The 10,412-nt window shown below is 44.5% G+C and overlaps 3 protein-coding genes across 6 annotated transcripts in view; 2 read left to right on the top strand and 1 right to left on the bottom strand.

Moving 5' to 3' along the window:
- The first annotated feature begins 851 nt into the window (after window positions 1-851).
- LOC6607128 (phosphotriesterase-related protein) lies at window positions 852-2,389 on the top strand. The gene is made up of 5 exons (XM_002031880.2): window positions 852-980; window positions 1,062-1,574; window positions 1,634-1,798; window positions 1,857-2,074; window positions 2,140-2,389. Exons 1-5 carry the CDS (start codon window positions 962-964, stop codon window positions 2,275-2,277), a joined length of 1,053 nt encoding a protein of 350 aa, XP_002031916.1. The 5' UTR covers window positions 852-961; the 3' UTR covers window positions 2,278-2,389.
- Window positions 2,390-2,875: 486 nt separating this feature from the next.
- LOC6607127 (L-threonine ammonia-lyase) lies at window positions 2,876-5,254 on the top strand. Its single transcript, XM_002031879.2, has 5 exons — window positions 2,876-3,175; window positions 3,232-3,302; window positions 3,879-4,329; window positions 4,386-4,678; window positions 4,739-5,254. Exons 1-5 carry the CDS (start codon window positions 2,936-2,938, stop codon window positions 5,088-5,090), a joined length of 1,407 nt encoding a protein of 468 aa, XP_002031915.1. The 5' UTR covers window positions 2,876-2,935; the 3' UTR covers window positions 5,091-5,254.
- LOC6607126 (tyrosine-protein kinase Fer) overlaps window positions 5,109-10,412 on the bottom strand; it is a 26,669-nt gene continuing 21,365 nt past the window's right edge. The window contains exons 7-14 of one of the 4 annotated variants that reach the window (XM_002031878.2): window positions 10,205-10,382; window positions 8,453-10,027; window positions 6,799-7,173; window positions 6,524-6,737; window positions 6,366-6,452; window positions 6,175-6,303; window positions 5,933-6,115; window positions 5,109-5,874 (exon numbers count right to left, since the gene is read on the bottom strand). In XM_002031878.2, coding sequence (XP_002031914.2) covers window positions 5,723-5,874; window positions 5,933-6,115; window positions 6,175-6,303; window positions 6,366-6,452; window positions 6,524-6,737; window positions 6,799-7,173; window positions 8,453-10,027; window positions 10,205-10,382 — 2,893 coding nt within the window. In that variant the 3' untranslated portion in view covers window positions 5,109-5,722. Of the gene's footprint in view, window positions 5,875-5,932; window positions 6,116-6,174; window positions 6,304-6,365; window positions 6,453-6,523; window positions 6,738-6,798; window positions 7,174-8,452; window positions 10,031-10,204; window positions 10,383-10,412 lie in introns of all 4 variants that reach the window. The other 3 variants (XM_032721329.1, XM_032721330.1, XM_032721331.1) reach the window with 3 other exon arrangements.

Here is a 10,412-nt window from a genome sequence, read left to right as displayed (position 1 = left end):
TACCTAAACTCAGCAAGTAAATAATAATAATACATTTGTGTGTGCTTATTTCGTTATTATAATTTTAAAACCGAATCACACAGTTAATAACTTCAAGTGAAGAAACAAAAAGGTTTTTATCTGTCTATAAATTAATTAAGCTGCTAAATTCTCCAAAAACTATTTGAAAGCCCAACCAGACAAAGAGATGAAGCAACAATTACAATATTTGACAGATTCTTCGCGAATGGTAAAATAATGAATGCTTAGATCTTAAGACAAATCGAAGGAAATATATATAGATATATATATACGAGATATAACAGTTAAATGAATGATGCAGCAATGTCGTATGAATAACAGAAACATATATCTTAAGTATAAATGAGTATATATATAGACTATATATACACACATATGTATATCTGATAAATGAGAAATCGCTAAACTGATAAAATTAAAATCTAAGTAAAATGAAAAGAAAATACAAAACACGGAAAGAAATGGAACTAATAAAGAGAATTATTCTGAGAAATATAAACCACCTGACTTTCAATTGAGCGAAAAAGGGTTAATATATTGTTAAGTGCGTGTTCGCCGAAAATATATTTGCAGGTCTAGATAATAGCTTTGATTTTATTGTATCATTGCAGTTAAGATCACCTGCTTTTATTTAGCATTTTAAGATTAATTCTGATGCTTCGTAATGAGAACTAATGGAATGATCAACAACTCAGCCCACTGCAATCTCTGATTGTGCGCAATATAATATTTTCTAGATAAGACGGGGCCCGGGGATCAAGCAAAAGCAACTGTAAACATATATCTGCGGTTGGCGAACTCCACACTGAACCGTCTCTCGAGATCAGTTCTCCACTGGCCTTCGTAGAGATTGGTCCGCGGAAATTACCTTCTAAAAATACCTTTTAAAACGCGAGAAGAGCAAATATTCAAAGCGTGACCCACATTGAAAGCTGTGAATATGTCAACCGTACAGACCGGTGAGTTGGAAGCCCGGGGAGATAAGAGCTTATCTCCGCTCATCAGATAAAGAGCTTATCATCCGCTGTTTTTGCATCCAGTTCTGGGCACCATTACTCCCAACCTGCTGGGTCGAACTTTGACCCACGAGCATGTTGCCCTCGATTTCGAGCACTTCTATCGCCCACCGCCGCCGGATTTCGAGAGCGAACTGAAGGCGAAAATCAGCATGTCCACCCTGGGCTATGTGCGTCTATATCCGTATTCCAGCAAGGAGAATGTTCGCTTCTACGATGGAGAAGCCCTCGAGGCGGCCAAGAAGGATGTGCTGCTGTACAAGAAGCACGGTGGTGGCAGCATTGTGGAGAACAGTAGCTACGGCCTGAAACGCAATCTGGAGTTCATAGTGGAGCTGGCCAAGAGCACGGGTGTTCACTTTATTGCCGGCACCGGGCACTACATCCATGCCATGCAGGATGCCAGTCATGGCAGCCTAACCGTGGAGCAGATGAGCGACTTGTACTCCAAGGACATCATCACTGGACTGCAGGTCAATGGCAAGGTGGTCAAGTGCGGATTCATTGGCGAGGTGGCCAGCGTGTATCCCATTCATGGTGGGTCTTAGCAAAGCTTATTAGGAATCCTAATATATATACTAATATATTCTTTTAAGATTTTGAGAAGAATGCCATCAAGGCGGCCGGTGAGATTCAGGAAGTCCTTGGCTGTGGTGTTTCCATGCATCCGCATCGCGTTACCAAGGCTCCATTTGAGATCATGCGTCTTTACTTGGAGGCGGGTGGACGTGCAGACAAGTGTGTCATGTCGCATTTGGATCGTAAGTAATATAGTCTTTTGAACATTGCCAGTTTGATTGAACGTTTCATATGCATTAGGCACCATTTTCGACATCGATGAACTGCTGGAGTTCGCCAAGCTGGGCTGCTACATTCAGTACGATCTCTTTGGAACCGAGTGCTCCTTCTATCAGCTGAATACCAGTGTGGATATGATCTCCGATGGCCAACGAATCGACAACCTGATAAAGCTGATTAAAGAGGGTTTGGTGGACAAGCTGCTCATGTCCCACGACATCCATACAAAACATCGATTGGTAAGCTAAAATTAACTCGATTGTAAATCTCTTCTATATACGACAGTATATCTATATTTATTTAGACCTCCTATGGCGGTCATGGCTATCATCACATCCATACGAACATCCTGCCGAGAATGTTCGATCGCGGAGTTACTTTGGAGCAAGTGGAGCAAATTACGGTCACCAATCCTGCAAATTGGTTGGCCTTTGACCCCTAAACCTACAAATTTTGTTGTTTTGGTAGCATCTCTTATCATGTTATTCTTGCTGATAAGATAAGAGCCGTTCTTTAGGCAATAATAAATGGGCGTGTCTTCGAACTCGAGATAATCACTTTGTTTTTATTACAAAACACGAAAATGGGGGCTCGTATGATTTTTTTTAGATGCAATTAGAAGGTGATTAATGAAAAATTAGGCTACCACAAAAATGAGTCCTCTACCTTTGTTCTATATCGATTTTCTAAAAATTTCCAATTTTTAAGAATGTTTCCACTGCGGATAAGAGATAAGTCTGCTAAATCCTTATCGTTTTCGACCCGCTTTCAAACCACGCACTCAACTTCTCGTAGACTTTATTTCCTATCGGGATGAAACAGTTCCGTTGGATGTTGCCAAAAAAAGGAGGAAAACGGGGGAAAACGTTATCGTTGTTATTGTTTCATTTGAGGTTGCCAGAACAGCTCTTATCAGCTCGTCGTCAGGCCAGGCCCCATAAAGTGACCAGCCGGCAATTGAAACGCAAAGGTGCCGTATTTACGACCCAATGGAGTCTCCTCATCCACTCGCCTATATATACCAGTTCCGATTATAGTCGCAGTCATCAGTATTCGGCGAGCTGTTTAACCCGTAGGATCTAGAGTGAATTTCAGTTGCAATGTCCCAGGCAGTGAAGACGGAAACGCCCAAGGAACCAAATGGTTCGACTGCCAAAGCCAATGGCACCGCTGTCAATGGCAAGTTGGAAGCCCTGAAGAGACCCCGACATGTTTCTGGTGGTGTGGAGGAAATCATCGATCCCTTTTGCAATCCGGAGAAACCGCAACGCATATCCTTCCATGACGTCACATCCGCTGCCTTCCTCATCCGCGGTGGCGTGGAACGCACTCCCTGTCCGGTAGATATTCCTGCCATTGATATTTTGGAGTCCCAGATTAAGTGATTGACCTACAGAAATCCACATCATCGGACCTATATGGCATGGAGTTGTATCTGAAAAAGGATTTCCTGCAATATACAGGCAGGTAAGTTATCGTAATAGATAGATTCTAGATTATTTGGAAAATCGCAAAAAGGCTCGTTAATTCAGCAATTAACAATGATTAGGTCTTCCCCCCTTTGATTGCACTTATATGTAGGTCCAAGGTGCATTTTCAGTTCTGCTTTATTATTGTTTATATTGATCGGTTTCGCTCAACATTTAGTAATCAATTAGTATACTATAAATATTGTCTGGGAGAATCTTTTGTGTACTTTGATAAGCGGCTGTATTTACATGCATTCCACATTCAAAATTAAGCTACAAAATACGTTTATACAATTTTGACATGTATTTTACATAATTATTAAATATTATGCAGCTAAAAATGATATATTCATTTGTTAGCCACTTTATTTCGCAGTTCAATAGAGTACGGCGCATTTCTATTAATACGCCAAAATTTCGGTGATAAATTTGGCTGCACATAAAACTCAAAGATCCGATAAGATAGGGTTTAATTGGTAGATATGGTTCGATGGACTCAAATTAATTGCTGTTGCTAATTGATTTTTGATTTTGTGAACATGTGACTGATATGCCCAATTCACAATTTTGACAGCTTCAAGGAGCGTGGCGCACGCTATGCCTTGCTATCATTAACCGAGGAGCAGAAGCGAACCGGAGTGATCAGTGCCTCCTTGGGTAATCACGCCCAGGCCCTGTGCTATCATGGCTGGAAGCTCAATATACCAGTGACCGTGGTGATGCCCAAGGCGGCGCCCATCATGAAGATCCAGAAGTGCCGGAACTACAAGGCACGCGTCATCGTCGACGGAAATGACATGGGCGAGGCCAAGTCCCTGGCCATGCGAATGTCCCGCGAGGAGGGACTCCTGTACGTGAATGGCTACGATCATCCGCACATTATGGCCGGCCAGGGAACTATTGGTTTGGAGATACTCGAACAGGTGCCGGAACCCGATGCAGTGGTGGTGCCAGTGGGCGGCGGTGGACTGATTGCCGGTATTGCCACAGCTGTGAAGGCTTTGTCCCCCAAAACCAAGATTATTGTAAGTATATTTTAATTATTACTATTTTTGCATGTCTCCTAATTGATTTTTAACAGGGTGTGGAGTCAGAGAAGTGCGCCAGCTTCACCCGGGCCATGGAAAATGATGGACCCATCCACACGCCCATCAAGAACACATTGGCTGATGGCTTGGCCGTTCCCAAAGTTGGCTATAATGCCTATGCCACCGCAATGCCGCTAATTGATCGCATGGTGGTGGTCAAGGAGGAGTGGATCGCAGTGGCGATCCTCAGATTGGTGGAGGAGGAGAAGTGCGTCGTCGAGGGAGCGGGTGGTGCAGGTCTGGCGGCCATTCTCGCCGGACACCTGGATGAGCTCAAGGGAAAGAAGTGAGTACTTTCAGTTTACTTCACTATAAGTTCTAAACATTTCTTTGTTTTTTATGATAGAGTTGTGGTGCTTCTGTGTGGAGGAAACATAGACACCACCGTTTTTGGTCGTTGTTTGGAGCGAGGTTTGGCCGCCGTGGGTCGCCTGGTTAAGTTCAATGTGGAGGTGAGCGATCGTCCTGGCGGAATCAACGATCTGTGTGCCCTGCTGGTCCGCGTGGGCGTGTCCATCAAGGACATTATGCACGAGCGAGCCTGGCTGAGGGATGTCTATACCGTGGAAGTGAAGGTCGTGTGCGAAACCGTGGACTGGACCCACAGCCTGGAGCTAAAGAACGAACTGAAGAAGTTCTACTCGAAAGTTCAGTTCTCCGATGTTCCGCTGGCCCTGACAAATGATACCGACTCGTAGGATACTCTTCTGTATATATATATAGTACACATATGATTTATTCACTTCAGCAGCGCAGCAAAACTTAAAGCTTTAACTTAGAGCTTAGTTGTATTAGAGTAAACATAATCGTAGTCGAAGTATAATTGTAAATTAGGTGTAAATAAATATACATAGAATACAAAGTCTAGAAACAAATTGACAAACGTAGGGATTGCATAATGTACAAATTATGAATCACTGCCTAAAACTAAAACACAAACAACTAAAAATATATAAATTCATGAGCTTAGGTTACGAACGCCGTTCTTCAAGCAGACACACAATATCAGTTTTATTTTATTTTCTCTTATTTTTTTCGTTTCTTTTTTTTTGTTTTAAGATCTCTTGCGGTTTTTGGCACATTAAGGATTTATTACATACGCTCAGTCAGGCAAACACACACTACAGTACGCATCGAAATTTACATTTACATGGCTAGAAAATATATATGTCTCTATATAAATATGGTTTATGTGGTAAAATGTATAGTAGGTATATGCTATCTCATAAATACAGGCAACTCGTTGTCAAGTCCTCGGACGTAACGTACTTTAAAAGCGCTGACTAAATCTACGTTGAGTATACGCTAAATGTTCCGCATGGAGCCGCTCTCAGTGGCTGTTGTCCAGGCGCAGGATCAGTGCATCCACCACATTGTAGATCTCATCGAAATGCGGTCGGGACTCGGCGTCGGCTGCCCAGCACTGGAGCATCAGTCGGTACATTTCCTCGGGCGTGCTCTTCGGCGTTGGCATACGATAACCTGCAGATTATAGGGATGATATTCATTTCCTATTAAAAGCAAATATATTAGTATTTACCCGTATCGATGCGCTCTCTGGCTCTGGAGTTGGTCATGCCGGAGTAGGGTGTGTCGCCCTTGGAGAAGATCTCCCACATCAGTATGCCATAGGACCACACATCGCACAACGAGGTGTACTTGCCAAAATTCAGGGCCTCGGGAGCTGTCCACTTCACAGGTATTTGCTTCATGCCATCGGAAACTATTGAAGGAAACTTCCCTTAGTTTTAAGGTTCTTCACTATTGTGTAGTTATAATTACCTATATATTCCTCTTCCTCGCGGGACATTCCGAAATCGGAGATCTTTACACTGTGCTCCAAGTCAACGAGACAATTACGCGCCGCCAGATCGCGATGAATGCAGTTCTTGGACTCCAGATATCGCATGCCTTAAAGAAAGAGTTATTTAATATTATGAACATCAAAGTTATTAACTTTTAAGTACACCCACCTGCTGCCGCATCTCTGCACATGCCCATTTGCTGGCGAGTGGTGAGGCCATTTGAGTTCTTGCGCAAATAAGTTAAAAGCGAACCACCTGAAATATGAAGTTTAAAATAATTATAAATTTTTATATAAATAACAATTTCAAATATTTAAAGCACTCACCGAGCACCAATTCCATGACAATCATGATGGGCTGCTTCTGCACACAAATGCCAATCAATTTTACGATATTCGGATGATCGTATTGCTTAAGGATGCGTCCTTCCTGCAGGAATTTACGCTTCTGTTCGTCGGGCAGGGCCATTCGACAGGTTTTGACAGCCACATCCAGTTTGGTGGACTTCAGTTTGGCCTTGTAGACGTCCCCAAAGTTTCCCTGCGAATATCAAGATCCATTTAGTATAAAGTACTTGAATTCATAGATTGTTATAACTTACCCGACCAATCCTCTCCAGAAGCACCACATCATCGTTGCTCAGCTCCCAGCGTTCGCGGCAAACTGGTCGCCGGAGTATGGCTCCCGATTTCACGGTCACTGGCAATTCCGAGTGATACTGATGCATGATCAGCTCCTGGATGCTGGCAAATGGCGGTCCCTCGAACCGGAAATTACCCTCGCCGGTGGTCTGGACAATGAAGTGCTTGTGCCCATTCCAACAGACACTGAGCACAATCTGGCTCTCCTCGTTTCGAATCGTTTCGCGAACCAGGAAGTCACCATCGTTATTCAGCAATCGAACCACTTCCTCGCGCGGCAGAACGCCATGGAACCATTCCTCCTCGTAAAGCGGACGATTTGTGGAGAGCGATATCTGCAAGATACGGATAATTAGCTAAATCTATATACAATAATCCACGAATGTTTAGTGAAAGCATGCAGATTTAAGAAAAAAACAGGCTAAGGAAATTAAAAAAGATGCGAATCGGTTAACACGCCATTTCCAAATGGAAAACGGAAATGCGTGGGTGCAATTGGCTCTGACGAAACTGCAGTAGCTATGGGCTAAAAACGCAAATTAATTATAATTAAATACTGTAAGCAAAAGGCAAATTAAATCATAGGTATATATCGTTACTACACAAAGGTGGAAAATATGGATCTGCATTCAAGGTTGTCTCGTCGTCGAGTGACTCACAAATAATTTCGATTTTGGCCGCTTTTTTCGGGCCGGTGGAATTGGCCGACCCGTAAAGACAATTGTCTCGAAAATCCCCCCATTCTCGGCTCCGGCATAGTTGCTGCTGTGTCCGGAACTGCTCATGATGGAACTACCAGGTGACCCAAAAGCAAAAACTACTACTTCAACTTGCGCAATTGTCTCGCGGAACAAAACCAAAACTGAAATAGTCACGCGTTCTGTCGGATACGAATGTAATATATCTCCAACTGCTCACTGGCCAAACAGACGCCAAACATTTCAATGGACTAGATTAATGGCGACTGCTGGTCGGTATCCAAACGGCTCGTCCGATCGGTGAGAACTAAAAGATATAATCGCTTTATTCTCCTCATTTCTGAACTTGTCTCTCGGTCACTTTCGCTCTTTCCCATTGGCACGCACAAGTAATTTTGGCAATGGAAAGGGTATGGAAACTTAAAAAGCAGCAGTGACATTTCTACACTCTCTCTAATAATAAATAATAAATTATACTGATTTTAACTATGCGAAATTTGAAGGAAAGTACGAAGTGGCGCTTCTATTCCTTTGCCAAACGGATGTTTTAGCAAGTTCCTTTTCTTAAGATGTTTTAAACCGAAACTGAAATCAAATCACAACGACTACCTGCTATACCCAACCCATAAGTTTTAAGGTCACCCTGTGTATTATTTTCGGATCCGCTCTATAAAAAGCTCATTTCCACACAACATGCTTTCGATATTGAACGTGAGCGCAGGAAAAGCATGCACAATCAATCAAACATGCAAATTGAAGAGGCATGCAGAGCGATGCGGTTTTCGATTCTCTGTGAGGTGGCGTCTGGTGACGCCCAGTTGGCTTAGATACTCGCGATACGGTGGGTGCGGTGGTTTATTCTCAGATACTGGTACTGGTACTGATACGGGTACGGATGCGACTACGGGTAACTCACACTGGCCGCCAGGCTGGGCACGCAGTAGCAGTGATCCTTCATGCTGAGCACGTCGTCACTGGCGCTATCCTCCTCCTCCTCGTCGTTGTCGATGTCCCGATCCGAGTTCTCGTCCAGCTCTCCGGAACTGGACTCGAATTGGTGCTCTTTGTGGCCGGATATTTGGACGGATGGCTTAACAGGTTTCTGACCAGCTGGCGGGCAGCTGCAGAATTGCTCATCCGCCGCCGAACCAGCCGGTTGATCCACCTCGAACTCTTTGGCAAAATCAAAGACACTTTTGCTGGGATGGATGCGACGTCTCTTGGTGCACTGTTTGCATGGCTTGGAGCGCTTCAACTGGAAATTGAGCAACTTGGAGCGGAATGTATTGCGGATGGCCTTTGATTTCTTCTGGATCTTGGGCACCTTGAATTTCAGTCTTGAGTTTTCCTTGGACGGCGTCGTGGTAGTTGTAGTCGTTATGGTGGTGGTGATCGTGCTCGTTATGATCGTGGACTGTGAGGCACTGTGATTGCTATTGCTACTGGTATTTTTATTGTTATTATTATTATTACTGCTGGAGCTGCTACTGTTTGTGGGGCAATCACTGCCACTGGAATGATGCTGTTGACTTGGTTGCGTCCTTTTCGCATCCTGCTCTTCGTTGAGGGTATGATTCTTGCCCATCCTAACGAGTGGACTCTTGGAGAACTCCTTTAGGTTGCTGAATATGTTGCTTATGGACTTCTGGCTAAAGGACAGTGAACGCTTCTTGGAGTGACTCGTATCCTTGGAGGATCGGCACTCTGAACTGGAGCTGGAGCTGCGTTTTGTTTGGCTATCTGGATCCTTGGCCAACTTTCTGGTTTGTATGTGATTCTCCTCGGCACTTTCGATGGCATTCACATCATCGCTGGGCTGAAGAGTGCGCTTCAGCCGATCGTCAAGCACTCGGTTTAGCTCATCAATCCTGTCCAGATGGGCATCAATGGAGTTCTGAGGTGCGGTTTGGTTGATTTCTATTTGTATTTGCTCTTTTTTCGGCTGAATTGGTTGCTTTTCCTCTTCCTCCTTACTTTCTGGACTCGGTGAAGTATCCTTCTTTTTATCCAACTCCAGATCGGCATAGATATGATTGTTATTGGTGTTAGTAAGGACAGCAGCGGTAAGCTGGGTGAGCGGGGCGGGCGAGGCAAGGACAACAAGCTCCTCGTCCTCGCCCAAACACAACATGGAACACTGGGTTCGCCGCAGACGCGGCAAATCGGGCGGATTAGTGGAGCTCGTGGCGATCTCCTCGCCCAAATAATGAACACTTGCCGCCTGGCGCAAACGATGGTTAGTAATGGGCTCGTAACGTGCAGGACTTGGCCCATTGTCATCCCTAATTACCGACAAGGATCCGAGGCTCTGGGATCGTGGTTGCAACTTGTTGAAGCGTCCTTGTCGCGATCGCGTCATCGGCGTCGCCGGTTGTGGTGTACTCTTGCGCTTGAAGTGGCGACCCCTTCCACGCAACAGGGTCAATACACCACCGCGTCGCATCAGCTCGTTCATTATGCCCAGACCTGGTGAACTGGTGGAGTTGGATCTCTGCTAATGGGTTAAGTTTCGTTTGTGTGTTTATGGGTTTATATGGCATGGGTAAGAGGGCAGCATCCAGAGAGAAAGAAATGGTTTTGTATGACATACGATTAGTTCGACCATGACCACCTACATCTTAAGATTAACCAAAACCTAAGTGGCTTAAGCGGAAACCTAAAGACCCACCTGTTGTTCGTTGTTGTAGCCATTCTCGATGAAGTTCTGCTCGAGGGTGAGGTCATCGTCGCAACCGGAGGGCAGCTCCTCGCATCCCACCTCGTTCAGGGCGCACTTGATCATGTCCACCAGCTTCTGTTTCTGCTTCTCCTGGCAGCGCAGTGCATTAAGATCCTTCGACTGGCGGCTACAAAAACCGAGATTACAAACTGAAAAG

This window comes from Drosophila sechellia, chromosome 3R, assembly GCF_004382195.2.
Source record: "Drosophila sechellia strain sech25 chromosome 3R, ASM438219v1, whole genome shotgun sequence".
Lineage (NCBI taxonomy): Eukaryota > Metazoa > Arthropoda > Insecta > Diptera > Drosophilidae > Drosophila > Drosophila sechellia.
This window is presented reverse-complemented; position numbering and strand designations above follow the sequence as displayed.

Excerpts from the sequence above, each read along its gene's own strand:
- LOC6607128 (XM_002031880.2), top strand. Across the intron at positions 1,799-1,856 it reads TGTCATGTCGCATTTGGATC|GCACCATTTTCGACATCGAT; the intron begins GTAAGTAATATA and ends CATATGCATTAG. Across the intron at positions 2,075-2,139 it reads TCCATACAAAACATCGATTG|ACCTCCTATGGCGGTCATGG; the intron begins GTAAGCTAAAAT and ends ATATTTATTTAG.
- LOC6607127 (XM_002031879.2), top strand. The coding sequence starts at position 2,936 with ATGTCCCAGGCAGTGAAGACGGAAACGCCCAAGGAACCAAATGGTTCG. Across the intron at positions 3,176-3,231 it reads TGGAACGCACTCCCTGTCCG|AAATCCACATCATCGGACCT; the intron begins GTAGATATTCCT and ends ATTGACCTACAG. Across the intron at positions 4,330-4,385 it reads CCCCCAAAACCAAGATTATT|GGTGTGGAGTCAGAGAAGTG; the intron begins GTAAGTATATTT and ends GATTTTTAACAG.